This window comes from Schistocerca gregaria, chromosome X (genome assembly GCF_023897955.1).
Source record: "Schistocerca gregaria isolate iqSchGreg1 chromosome X, iqSchGreg1.2, whole genome shotgun sequence".
NCBI classification, from domain to species: domain Eukaryota; kingdom Metazoa; phylum Arthropoda; class Insecta; order Orthoptera; family Acrididae; genus Schistocerca; species Schistocerca gregaria.
This window is the reverse complement of record NC_064931.1, coordinates 207,413,646-207,428,654: the sequence shown is the minus strand read 5'-3', so window position 1 is coordinate 207,428,654 and position 15,009 is coordinate 207,413,646. Positions and strand designations below refer to the sequence as shown.

The 15,009-nt window shown below is 39.1% G+C and overlaps 1 protein-coding gene across 1 annotated transcript in view; it reads left to right on the top strand.

Annotated features, from left to right (window-relative positions):
- Nucleotides 1-15,009, top strand: part of LOC126297969 (histone-lysine N-methyltransferase trithorax-like) — a 118,992-nt gene that overhangs the window by 42,887 nt on the left and 61,096 nt on the right. The window contains exon 4 of the mRNA XM_049989285.1: nucleotides 13,796-13,957. Within this exon, the coding sequence (XP_049845242.1) occupies nucleotides 13,796-13,957 (162 nt within the window). The remainder of the gene's footprint in view (nucleotides 1-13,795; nucleotides 13,958-15,009) is intronic.

Genomic DNA, 15,009 nt, shown 5'->3' with positions numbered 1-15,009 from the left:
GGAGGGGATTGACACCATGATACCTGCAGGGCTGTCCATAAATTTGTAAGAGCATGAGAGAGTGGAGATCTCTTCTGAACAGCATGTTGCAAGGCATCCCAGACATGCTCAATAATGTTCATGCCTGACTGACAATTGGGGTCCATGGATCCGTGAGGTTGCCTCCATACCCTTAAACATCCATCCACTTGATACACTTTGAAATGAGACTCGTCCAACAGGTCAACGTGTTTCCAGTCATCAACAGACCAATGTTGATTTTGACGAGCCCAGATGAGGCGTAAAGCTTTATCATGTAGTCATCAAGGTTATATGAGTGGACCATCGGCTTTGAAAGCTCGTAACGATGATGTTTCGATGAATGGTTCGCTTCCTGATGCTTGAAGATGGCCCAGAATTGAAATCTGCAGCAATTTGCAGAATGGTTGCATTTCTGTAGCGTTGAACAATTATCTTCAGTTGTTGTTGAACCCATTCTTGCAGGATTTTTTTCCGGCCCCAGTGATATTGGAGATTTGATGTTTTGCCAGACTGCTGATATTTACGGTACATTCATGAAATGGTTGTCTGCGAAAATCCCCACTTCATCGCTACCTCGGAGATGGTGTGTCCCATCGCTCGTGCACCAACTATAACACCATGTTCAAACTCACTTAAATCTTGATAAAGTACTATTGTAGCAGCAGTAACCAATCTAACAATTTTGCTATACACTTGTTATATATAGTCATTGCCGCCCACAGTGCTGTATTCTACCTGTTTATATATCTCTGCATTTGAATACGAATGCTTATACCAGTTGCTTGGGCTCTTCAGTATAGTTTACTAATTACATTTTTTACCTTCCTTTCATTAACACAATATCACAAATGCCATTTTTCGATAAGTTAATAACATTTTAATTAATCAACATAAAATGAAAATATTTTATTTTTCGATACATGTCATGTGAAGAAACATTCCACATGGGAAAAATATATTAAAAAAAGATGTTGTGACGTACCAAACAGGAAACCCCTGGTAGATAGACACAATAAAAAACACGCAAACACACACACACAAATGTCAAGCTTTCGCAACCCACGGTTGCTTCATCAGAAAAGAGGGAAGGAGAGAGAAAGACAAAAGAATGTGGGTTTTAAGGGAGAGGGTAAGGAATCATTCCAATCCCGGGAGCGGAAAGACTTACCTTAGGGGGGAAAAAGGGATAGGTATACACTTGCACACACGCACACACATCTATCCGCACATATACAGACACAAGCAGACATATGTAAAGGCAAAGAGTTTGGGCAGAGATGTCAGTTGAGGCTAAAGTACAGAGGCAAAGGTGTTGCTGAGTGTCAAATGATGAACAAGGGGCGGCAAGTTGAAATTAGCGGAGGTTGAGGCCAGGTGGGTAACGGGAGGAGAGGATATATTGAAGGGCAAGTTCCCATCTCTGGAGTTCTGATAGGTTGGTGTTAGTGGGAAGTATCCAGATAACCTGGACGGTGTAACACTGTGCCAAGATGTGCTGGCCGTGCACCGAGGCATGTTTAGCCACAGGGTGATCCTCATTACCAACAAACACTGTCCGCCTGTGACCGTTCATGCAAATGGACAGTTTGTTGCTAGTCGTTCCCACATAGAAGGCTTCACATTGCAGGCAGGTCAGATGGTAAATCACGTGGGTGCTTTCACAGGTGGCTCTGCCATTGATCGTGTACACCTTCCAGGTTACAGGCCTGGAGTAGATCGTGGTGGGAGGGTGCATGGGACAGGTTTTACACCGGGGGTGGTTACAATGGTAGGAGCCAGAGGGTAGGGAAGGTGGTTTAGGGATTTCGTAGGGATAAACCAAGAGGTTATGAAGGCAAGGTGGATGGCAGAAAGACACTCTTGGTGGAATGGGGAGGATTTCATGATGGATCTCATTTCGGGGCAGGATTTGCTGAAGTTGTATCTTTGCTGGAGTGCCACATTCAGAGTCTGATCCAGTCCCGGAAAGTATCCTGTCATAAGTGGGGCACTTTTGGGGTTTTTCTGTGGGAGGTTCTCGGTTTGAGGGGATGAGGAAGTGACTCTGGTTATTTGCTTCTGTACCAAGGGATTCGGGACTGGAGCCATGAAGACCTAAGCTGTAGGGAAGGGACCATATGATATGGAATGGGCGGCAGCTGTCATAATGGAGGTACTGTTGCTTGTTGGTGGGTTTGATGTGGACGGATGTGTGAAGCTGGCCATTGGACAGATGGAGGTCAATGTCAAGGAAAGTGGCATGGGATTTGGAGTAGGACCAGGTGAAACTGATGGAACCAAAGGTGTTGAGGTTGGATAGGAAATTCTGGAGTTCTTCTTCACTTTGAGTCCAAATCATGAAGATGTCATCAATAAATCTGTACCAAACTTTGGGTTGGCAGGCCTGGGTAACCAAGAAGGCTTCCGCTAAGTGACCCATAAATAGGTTGACGTATGAGGGGGCCATCCTGGTACCCATGGCTGTTCCCTTTAATTGTTAGTATGTCTGGCGTTCAAAAGTGAAGAAGTTGTGAGCTAGGATGAAGCTGGCCATGGTAATGAGGAAAGAGATTTTAGGTAGGGTGGCAGGTGATCAGCGTGAAAGGAAGTGCTCCATCGCAGTGAGGCCCTGGACGTGTGGGATATTTATGTATAGGGAAGTGGCATCAGTGGTTACAAGGATGGTTTCCGGGGGTAACAGATTGGGTAAGGATTCCAGGCATTTGAGAAAGTGGTTGGTGTCTTTGATGAAGGTTGTGAGACTGCATGTAATGGGTTGAAGGTGTTGATCTACGTAGGCAGAGATACGTTCTGTGGGGGCCTGGTAACCAGCTACAATGGGGCGGCTGGGATGGTTGGGTTTGTGAATTTTAGGAAGTAGGTAGAAGGTAGGGGTGCTGGGTGTCGATGGGGTCAGGAGGTTGATGGAGTCGGGTGAAAGGTTTTGTAGGGGGCCTAAGGTTCTGAGGATTCCTTGAAGCTCCGCCTGGACATCAGGAATGAGATTACTTTGGCAAACTTTGTATGTAGTGTTGTCTGAAAGCTGACGCAGTCCCTCTGCCACATACTCCCAGCAGTCAAGTACCACTGTCGTGGAACCCTTGTCAGCCGGAAGAATGACGATGGATCGGTCAGCTTTCAGATCACGGATAGCCTGGGCTTCAGCTGTGGTGATGTTGGGAGTAGGATCAAGGTTTTTCAAGAAAGATTGAGAGGCAATGCTGGAAGTGTGAAATTCCTGGAAGGTTGGAGAGGGTGATTTTGAGGAAGAGGAGGTGGGTCCCGCTGGGATGGAGGACGGAACTGTCCAGGCAGGATTCAATTTAGATAGTGTCTTACCCCTAAGGTAAGTCTTTCCGCTCCCGGGTTTGGAATGACTCCTTACCCTCTCACTTGAAACCCACATCCTTTCGTCTTTCCCTCTCCTTCCCTCTTTCCTGATGAAGCAACTGTGGGTTGCGAAAGCTTGATATTTTTTTATTGTGTCTATCTACCTACACTTTCCCGTTTGGTGTGTATATAATTTCTGGCATACTTTGAAATATTGATATTACACATTCGAACTTGTCCTGTACAATTTGAGATGAGATCAGCCTATAAAAAATTCTGTAATAGTTTCATGCAATATTAGTGGAAACATGTTACTAAGTTACTTTGGCAGTCTTTCTATTTTAGAAGTTTTTATGTTGAGATTTCTTTTTCTTTTTTTCAAAATGTTTAGTTCTCAGTGTACTGTACAAAAAATGCCTCCCTGGTGCCAACATTGAAGTATGAAGGAAGTGGTGTTATGGTGTGGGGATGTTTTTTGTGGTTAAGATGTGGTCACTTATTCCTCTTAAAAAAATGCTAAATGCGGAAGGATATGAACTCATTTTATAGCATTTTATTTTGCGTATGGCGGAGGAACATAACTGTTTGCATTAGCATGGCAATGCACGTGGTGATAAGCAACATCTTTCAGGCAATAGTTTGTGGCCAATAACATTCCAGTAATGGACTGGCCTTTCCCAGAGACACAACCTGAACACAACGGAACACCTTCGGGATGAGTTATAACTCCATACCTGAGCATCCAGCATCACTGCCTTCTATGGTTTAAGCTCTTGGGAAAGAATGACCTGGCTTTCCTCCACAGATATTCAGACACATAATTGAAAGTGTCCCCAGCAGAGTTCAAGCCATCATAAAGGTGAAGGGTGGATGCACTCCACATTCGTGTCTACTAATAGGTGTCCACATACTTTTGATCAGATAGTGTAGATAAAATACACAGAAATACCATACTTGTAATCACAGTCTTCACTTATGTCCCTGTTAACTTCACGGCTGGTGTTTGTTTCATCACTCCCAGTATTTACATCATGCTGCCCCCTGAGTATGTTGACGAACATTTCTTGGAAATCAAATGGACGTGCCTGACAATCATAATGGAAAAAGGAACAAATTGAGCCAACTCATAAATTACAAACTTAGTCTGTGGGATACCTGACGCTTAATGAACTTTGATGTTTAAATAAGAGTTGTTTGGTGAAACTGGCTCTTCATTAGGAAAGTTGGTTTTCTTCTGCTATTCTCGCTGTGAATTTTTAGATCTTCGAGTATGGGAGAGAACTATTCTCCACACTTTTCAAGAAAAGCTCTTGCGTTGTAGACAGCTTTCTTTTCCAGTGTCACTCAGAAATATGAAGAACAGTCGTATATACCTTCGCCATTTTATCAAAAACTTCGAGAAGTCTTAAGTGAATGGCAGTCTTGAAAACCTCTTTCTCTATATAACATTCTTCTGTAGTTAATAAAACTGCAATCTTATCCTTTAAGATAGTTCTCTTCATTTTTAAAGCTCAAAATGTACAATTGGCATTCAAAATGTCATAATTATCACAGTATTAAGGGAGGATGGTCATTGTATCTGTGACAGTTGTCACGCTATACTGTTGCTGTTCAATTCTTAAAAAAATTGTTATCATTTGGTTTAAACAACTCTTAAGCTGTTTGAGCGTCATTGTTCTAAACATCCACATACACTGCTCACATGACCTTCTGAGCAAAACAACTCAAAAAAGTATAGAGAGTACATAAGGAGCTTATGTTCTAGATATTTCACGAAAATACATTTGCTCCAATCCTGTGATGTAGTAAAGTGATTAGTGCAGTCATTAGGTCAGTTCACAAATGCCCATTCTTCTTGGTCATGAAGGCAATGCCACTATTTTTTACCGATTGATGTGTACATAAAAAAGGTGTACAGGGCATGTGCTTCATCAACATAATGTAAAACTGAGTAGTTACATAGTCAGGGTGCATAGGAACTCCAGCTGCAAACCACAGGATATATCCATCTGTTTGAAGCCACATAGCTCTGTGCCTTCCTGATTATTATGGCCTTTGCAAGGGTCACAAAGTCGTGCAAAAATAGTTGAAGATAGAATGAGGCAAGTTTAGTTCATTAAAGAATACTTACGCCACAGTAAGTGAATTGAAGTGTTATTAGACTAAGAACAACAAACATGTTAAGAAGAAAGGGAAATGCAGACATCATGCTTAGTGTTATTCTTAAACACACTCCTTCTAGACCAAAAATGAGCAACCAAATTCAGTCTATAATTTTCACGACATATTTAACCAAATTGTTGAGGCCTTTTGTTGGAAAGTGCACACACAGTTTTAGCCTTTCCACTGCTTTTATTCGTAAATAAAACACTTAGCTGTAACAGATCAAGTTTATTAGTTAGCTTTAATGCGTTTCCTTGTGTACTAGAATATGGCTTCTTGAGTCTTGGTCAGCGATTGGTAACTGCATGGATATAATCTCATAATTTAAGCACACACTAACCTCCACATATTTCTTACTAACATATATTTTGAAGAAAGAGACTGTTACCATGGGTAGCCCTCATTCACGTCTGATTGATACCATCTATGATGAGCAATCTCCTTGACCATTATACTGTCTGATCACGATTCTGTTCCCACATACCCTGTGGAAGAAGTGCTGGCTGTAGTGTTCAGAAGTAATATTAGGAAATGTTAGTGACAATAAAAATTGGAGTCAGGTATGGAGACTCACTCAGATAGTCTAATGATTAAGGTGACTTTTTGCAATAAGCAAGAGATTTAAATTTGAGTCCTAGTGTACCTCACATTATCCTTTATCTCAACATAGTCATTCTATTTCAGGTTCAGCAATAAGGAATGGTTTTCACAGGACATCATTTCATCTGAGTGCATATTCATTAATTTCAATTGAAGTTGGTAAATTGAATTAAGTTGATTTTGTTCCGTTGGAATATTAAGCTTACCATGGAATGTCAGAATAATAGAGTTCTGGTATTTTTGGAGTTATTCATTTTGGGAGCGGAAGATTTGTAGACAGGACATTCCGTTTACCACAAGCTTGTCCGTATGGACTTGCAATTGCAGACATTGAACCACTGCTATGCTCTGCAGCCTACAAGCACCCTTTAAATTTTATTTCCCAATATACTGTCTGTATTATTAAGCAATAACGGGTATATGTAATGCCAGAACTCTAGAAAGACTGAGGGAAGGTGAAGAGGCTACTGGTGTTCTCTAGTTGATAGCTCTTCTATTATTAGTGAAAACTATTTCTTAAAAAATTATCATAATCATGAAGAACTGTGTTGTGAAAGTTATCCCTCCACACTGTCCAAAACAGTCAATCTTCTGAGAAATGTAGTGCACAATCTACAAACACAAATTTGGGAATCTTTAAAATTCCGTTTGAGTATGGTAAGTGTCATATAGATCAAGTGATAAAGATTAAAGAATGGTGCACTGAACATCAGCAAAACACCCAACTTCTTCATATTAATAAATCAGTGATGGTATAGTCTTACAATTTCTGCTGGCCACTGAATGAATTGTGAAAATTCAGATCTGGGACACAGCTGCCTCTTTCTGAGCTTTTGTGCTCAATTAACTGGTGGAAATATGTTAGATACACTGCAAATAAAGTGGAATGATAGATTCCATTTAGACAGATTCTAGAATCTTTCTATATCTCATTTCCGCTATCACAGCAGTTTTTAAGAAGAGGCTTTGCTGTGTTTACGTTCTGAAGTCTGCTACCATTTTTACAATGTTCCACCTGACTCATAACCTATTCAGACTTGCAGATGTTGTAAAGTGACTCTGTGCTGGTATGTACGAGTTGCAAAAATTGATATTTGGTGAATTTTTATTAAGCTGCGTAAGGTTTATATGTGTGTGTCACTGCGTCAGTTATGTTGTCTGAGATGCCCACGTGTTGACATATCGAAGACTAAATAGGTTCAAATCTCCATTCAGTCACCAGCTCACTTCAGCAGTAGCTGGAAGACTTCAGTTGGAAATTTGGAGGAGGAAGAAGAAGAAGAAGAAGAAGAAGAAGAAGAAGAAATGATAACCCAGATGTGTGCATGCCTGCAAATGGAAAATGGTTGAGGGCCTCTGGAATGCAATCATATTTCTCACATCGTGTAACTGAAATCTTTGCTATTCCTTTCATACTGAGACAGGGCTGTGTGTACATTGTATGTTCAGTATGGACTAGGCATCATTGCAGGTTCAGTAGTGCACACTTTGTATTTGCGTTCAGAGGCCGAGGTCAATGTGCAATCAAAAACCTAACAGACTTCAAGAGAGGGCTGATTGAGGGGGCCCGATTAACTGGATCATCAGTAACCAAGACAGCCAGCTTATTGAATGTTTCAAGAGCAACTGTTTCAAAGGTCATGACAGCTTGCACAAATCGTGGAAAGACATCATCGTGTAAACGTAATAGTGGGCGCAAATAAAAACTAAATGACAGAGATCGACATACACTAACAAAAATTGTGTCAAAACAACACAAAAGTATGGCGGTCATAGTTACTGCAGAGCTCAATAGCCACCTTAGAGAACTGTATACAGCAAATATTCATGGATGAGCTGCTATACCAAAACCATTAGTGATGACAACCAATGCAAAGAAGTATAAAACATGGTATCAGGAATGCAAATCCTGGATGGCTGATCAATGGAAACACGTCATATGGCCTGACGAGTCAACCTTTTCATCATTTCCACACTTGGCCAGGTTTACGTCTGGAGAACGCCAAAAGAAGCCTACAATCCTGATTACTTGATTCCTACAGTTAGGCATGGAGGTGGAAGTGTGATGGTGTGGGCAGCCATATTACGGTATCCTAAGGACACAGGCAGTAGTCTTAAAGGTCACATTACAGCCAGCGATTATGTGAACATATTAGGTGATCAGGTGCACCCCATGTTTCAAATGTTATTTCCCAACAATGATGACATATTTCAGGATGATGCACCCTTTCACACAGCCAGGACGGAACAATCATGGTATGAGGGGCATGCAATTGAACCACAGTGTCTTCCCTGGCCAGCATGGACCCAGGACTTGAACGTTATTGAACCCTTGTGGGCGGTATTGGACTATGGAGCAGATTTCCGACTCCCTCATCACTACAGGAGTTAGAAGAGGTTCTGATCGAGGATTGGTATAACATTCCACTGGAGATTGTGTGATCGTTATATGCCAGTATTGCAAGAAGCGTCACAGCTGTATTACAGGCAAATGGGGTTCCAACTGTCATTTCCCATGTCAGGCGGAGGCAAGGGCATATCAGTTCCAGTAGCAGCATACCTGGTAGAGCATGACCAGACTTCAAGTTAGCTTATTTTCCTCCAGAAAGATATTCATTACATACTACCCTGTGTACAGAAAATGGTGGTACAATTATATCGATTATCTTTCAAATTGTGTGATGCATAGAACGCAACATGTATTCCCAGAAAAGAATTGTTTTTCCAGTGTAGTGCTGCTTTATATTAAGAGAATAAATGAGCAACTCTCACAGTTAGCAGTTCAATTCCTTTGTCAAGTGCCATTGCTGTGTAAGTGTTAAAAATTTTGGAAGACATAATTTACATTCTGTGTAGTGAATGGAAGCTTGACATGATTAGGAATAAATGCTAGTTAAAATGGACAAATCAGAGAAAGAGTCAAGTAGTATGTGACAGAAGCTTCATGGCATATCAACAGTGTTTACTGGAACAAGACTCAAACCTGGAATCTTTTTTTAATGTCCTAGGTTTGTGTCCTGGTATGGCACACAGTGCCAGGAAGTTTCAAATCAGCACACAATCTGCTATTGAGTGAAAATTCATTTTGGAAAGTGTGTGTGATACAGTTATCCTTCAGGGACTGCACATCGATTACAAGTGTTGGGTAAAAATTGTGCTATAATATGGAGGGGTTTATGGCATAATGATGTAAGCCAGGTGTGGATGAAAATGAGTTAAGCACCATGTTATGTAGTGAACACTGCACTCATTTGCATGGCATAGTGATATATGTCTTTATATCCACAATAGCATCACAGATGGCAGCACAAACTCTACTTTGAAATGGTTTGTATGATATATGTTATGGCAAAATGAAGTAAGTCTCACTTGCAAAATGATTATGAAACAAAATGAGACATTCTGTTTACATGTTACTGCAAAGTGAAGTAAGTGTGACTGGTACCACAATGCCATAAAAACAAAATTAGATTTTCTGTTTCACCACCAGAAGTTTTCCTTTCTTTATTATTATTTTGCAGAAAAGTATGTTGTATTTTAACAGTATAAAAACTGTTTTCAGCTAAGTTTTGTATTATAACATTGTCTAAACCCTTTTCAGAAAAGTTTTGTATGATAATATTGTCTAGACCATTTTCAGACAAGTATTATATTATTATATTTTTGTCTAAACCGTTAGCTTGATTATTTGGCAGTCGTTACTGGTGTTTGAATGAGCTTATGTTTATGGTAATATGAGTAATTTAGAAAGGCTTAGAAAAATCATGAACAAAGAGGAAGAAATATTGGGTTCTGCTTCAGAATATTATTCATCTGAATGTGAGTACAAAGAGGATAACTAATGCCAAAGGTGTGGAAGAAAATGACAGAGAGAAGATACAAGACAGGAGACAAAACTGGAAAGAAATCGAGGTGAAGCATATAGTACCAGAAAAGGTGAAACAGTTTTTGCTAATATATTTTGTAATTATGGTTGCCACTGCACACTACATTGTGCTTAAAAATAACCAAAGAAGAAAGGAAAGGAATTTTGTAAATTTTAGAAAAATGGTATATTTTAACTCTGGAAGTGCATACCTATGTGAACTTATGTGAACTAATCAAATCAGAAACGCCTGCAGCAAGTAGACCACTAACTGTATCTTAATCTCCAAATGCACTTTACATTTTCAGAATTATTGTCTGTAAAAAGTGTTTTCTGGGACCTTTTCGAATATACAACAGCAGAATGTGTCGATGTACATGAAGAGAATAGCAAGCAGAGAGGTGCATTAGTGATTAGAGAGGTCGTCATAAACCTTCCAATAAAGCTCCGGAAGGTACAGTTCATCATACTCATTCCCGCATTAAAAGTTTTCATATTATCAGTTGCATTATTCTCCACTGAAAAACCCTATCAAACATTACTGAGTCCTGAGTTGAACACCACAGTTGTGTAAAATTTATTATATAGAAAAATTTATTTGAAGATAACATTAAACCAGTGTCAGAGCATTTGTATACAAAGATTTTCAATCATGATTTCAATCTAAGTTCTCACCCGCCAAAAAGAGATACGCGCACATCATGTAATATGTACTAGAAGCAAATGTAAGTTGCTGCAGGTGAAAAAAAAAACAAAAAAAAAAAACAGACAGTTAGAAATGCCACATGAATTTCATTTAAGGAGAGCCAAATCTGCATGAAATTCTTTGAAAGTCAATAAGGAATGATCAAAATCCAACTCCGAAAGTTTGTACACTTTTACATTAGATTTGGAAAAAGCTCTGGCCTTTTCAAGTTAACATGTTCAGTAGCACATTATAAATGCAATGTATATTGTTATAATCTTGGCTCTCACGACCTCGGAACATGACTGTTGTCTTGTATGTATGGTATGAAACTGTAGCTTTGAAAGGAAAACAGGAAATTTCATTATCCATAGTGCATCACGTAAAAGAATTGGTTTGTGCAAGAAAACACCAAACAATGTACAGTAATGCCTGCACTGGACAAAATAGAAATTTTAAAATTGCACTTTGCTTTTGAAACTTGTGACAGATCACTACTTCAGGTGGATGTTCTTGAGCATAATTTTATGACAAGTGGGCATTTGTATCTCCCAAACTCTCAAATGATGCTGATTTTGGATCTGTGGAACTTCAGGCAGAAGGAAAAACTTTCTACACACTGTCAGACTGGGGTAAAATCATTGCTCAATCACAAAGAAGGAAGCCATTTGCACTGAGGTGACAGAAGTCATATAGGATACCTCCTTATATCATGTTGGACCTCTTTTTGCTCGATGCGGTGCAGCAGCTCAACATGGCATGGACTCAACAAGTCCTTGGAAGCCCCTGCAGAAATATTGAGCCATGTTGCCTCTATATCTGTCCATTATTGTGAATGTGTTGCTGATGCTGGATTTAGTGCATGAACTGACCACTCGATTATGCCCCATAAATGTTTAATGGGGTTCATGTCTGGTAGTATGAGTGGTCAGATCATTCACTCGAACTGTGCGGAATGTTCTTCAAGCCAAGTGCAAACAACTGTGGTCTAGTGACATGGCGCATTATCGTCCATAAAAATTCCATTGTTGTTTGGCTGCAAATAGTCTTCAAGAAGCTGAACGTAACTAAGTCCAGTCAATGATCGGTTCAGTCAGACCCAGTCTATTCCATGTAAACACAGCCCACAGCATTATGAAGCCACCACCAGTTTGCACAGTGTCTTGTGACAACTTGGGTCCATGGCTTCGTGGGGCCTGTGCCAGACTCGAATCCTACCATCACCTCTTATCAACTGAAAATGGGACTCATCTGATCAGGCCATGGATTTCCAGTCATCTAGGGTACAACTGATATGGCTACGAGCCTAGGAGAGATGCACTGTTGATGTCCTGCTGTTAGCCAAGGCACTCCCATTGGTCATTTGTTGCCATAGCCCATTAACACCAGATTTTGCCACAGTATCCTAATGGATTTCTGTGGTTATTTCATGCAGTGTTGTTTCTCTGTTTGCACTGACAACTCTACACAAATGCTGCAACTCTCTGTCGGTAAGTGAAGGCAATCACCCATGGTGTTGTCTGTGCTGAGAGTAATGCCTGAAATTCAATATTCTCGGCACACTCTTAACACTGTTGATCTCAGAATGTTGAATTCCCTAATAATTTCTGAAATGGAATGTCTCATGTGCCCAACTTCAACTACCTTTCTGTGTTCAAAGTCTGTTAATTCTCAATGTGTATTCATTATCACATCTGAAACCTTTTTACATTAATCACACGAGTAAAAATGACAGATCTGCCAATGCACTGCATTTTTATGCCTTGTATACGTGATACTACTGCCATCTGCATACGTGCATATCACTATCCCATGCCATTTTACACCTCAGTATAGAGTAGTACAGATGAAGCAAGAAAATTTTCATTGACAGTAGCTTTGCAGAAGGCAGTAGTTAATCCCAATACGAATGAATTGTAGTGTCCAGTTTCTTGGCTACAAATTCAATGATTGTAATATAAAAGATTTGAACCTGGAAAAAAAATTACGAGACAACTGTGCTAAAAAGGAATTTTACACCATGCATATATATGACAGGGAAAGAAGGGATGTCTAGTCGAGCTCAACATTATAAAACAGGAACCACTCTACTGTGAAATACAACTAGCTGGTAATTTGAAGAAAAAGGACATGTTAGCCTTGTTACCATACATCCTTCCTGTTCACCATGTGTTCTTTTATTCCCTGAAAGAAACTATTGAGGGCAAGGATAACTGAATGTATTTTTGTTTTAATTCAGACTGAAATTCATGCAATTTGTACACAATTATGATGTTGATGTTAATATTGCTACATGTAATTGTGCTCAGGTATTGTTAATTCAAAGTGAAATTATTAGTTCAAAATGAAATTAAATTCATAGACTTTATTAATTATGGTCATAATATTAATATTACTACACTTAATTTATGCTCCATTATTAATAATATCCCTTACTAGACTCAGTATCCCTATATGCACTTCATTTAGGCTTTCCTAGTTTTTCTGTAAAATTTTTCACAAAATGTACAATTTCTCAAAATGAGCAGACTTGACTTACATAATTATGCCATATATCCCTTCATATGAACTGCAATAAATGCATGAAATTAGTTGTGAAAAGTTTGTGGCTTAGGTTTAATCCACACAAATATCTGCAGTGGCGCTAACTATTGTTTTTATGAGTTGTGTGGCTAGTAGTGAAACTTAAATATGGAACAGCTAATGAAGCACACATACTCGATATTATTGAATTGTAATGTTAGTTGCTACTTTGTTGCACACCTGCCTGCTCTGTAATGGTGGTGATCTTGCACCAATTCTCTCAAAACACACTCTGCAAAATAAGTGTACATGATTATTTTGAGAACAGGTTGCCTTGAAAATTGTAAACTTTTTACTGTGATTTGAGCACTTAACTGTCAGTTCACCACCTTCCACAAAAAGCATAATAGAGTTGAATTACGAAGTTCAATTTGTTGCAGGAATACCCAACATAAACATCACAAAAGATGATATGAAATTACGGACAAAACACTATTAGAGTTCCCATTAATATACAAAAAAAAAAAAAAAAAAAAAAAAAAAAAAAAAAAAAAAAAAAAAAAACTCACAACTACCATATTTGTAAAGATGGTATAATGTTACTGACACCTAGGATAAATTTGTTTTAGGTATGTTCAACATGTCTCCGATGCAAGAGCTGTGGTACTGAAAATGTGACTAATTTTGTGGGTAACATTCCACTCTGTAAAGCATGCTTTAAACTGCGACAGAAAGGGAACTATTGCCCTTTGTGCCAGCGTTGTTATGAAGATCATGATTATGATACCAAGGTAAGTTCCCTGTCATTAATAATAGCCTGACGTAGCAGTTAACACTGCTTTCTTTGTGTATGTTACCAAAGAATATCCATAACATATTTTCCTGTAATTGATTACCTTATTGTCCTGTTAAGTGTAGAATACTCAGTTTTTTGCAGTCAACCATTAAATGGTATTTTTCCACTGCATATAAAAGTGTGATCGCTCACAAGCGATTAGTTTCATTCTTGTCTAATTTGTTCTCTTGGCAATTCAATTTGCCATTATATTGATTGCTGATGGCTGCATTAGATTTTGTATACAAAAGCTTCTTGCTCTGTGCATGAAGTAGGAATGTACAGCTGCTGGCAGCTGCAGTAAGTAAATAAAGTTCTCGGTCTCAATTTTTATTTCACATAAATATGCTTTTGACCAAATAGCAGTCATTATTTCTATATGATTGTGATCTGCCCTGATAGTTGTGTGCATTAGCATGAAGGCGCTTCCAGGATTCTGGGAGGTACATCGTGACCTGGTCAGCGTAGATGTGGTTTTTAGGCAGTTTCAAATATCTGTCTAAGTGAATACCAGACTGGTAACCATGTCAGTTACATGACTCACAAAAATTTAGAAAAAAACTTTCACAGACTTTCCTATTGTGTAACAATAGATGCAGTCTGGGGAGGTACACAAAATTGTCGTCGGGTGGGTGGGGGGGGGGGGGGGGGGGTGGAGGGGGGGGAGACATTGCCAAATCCAGTAATTGATGTGGTGACCCTGTGAAAATACAGGAAAAAGATTATTTCTTTATGACTTTGGAATCAAAATTTATTTTAATTTTTATTATTATCTAGTAATAACTGTGTCACATTTCTTTTGTAAAATAACTTGATGTTGTTGTGAACTGCTCTGAAACAAGCAACAGTGCTGTTCAGGAGTATTCTGAATCATCAGAATACTTATTTCTATAACACTTGGTGAAACATAGATGTTGGACAACAATGAAAAAACCTTTTAATGAAAGTGGCTTATTCATTAGGTTTTTTTGTGTTCTGATTACTGATGTGATAATTAAAAGAGGAGAA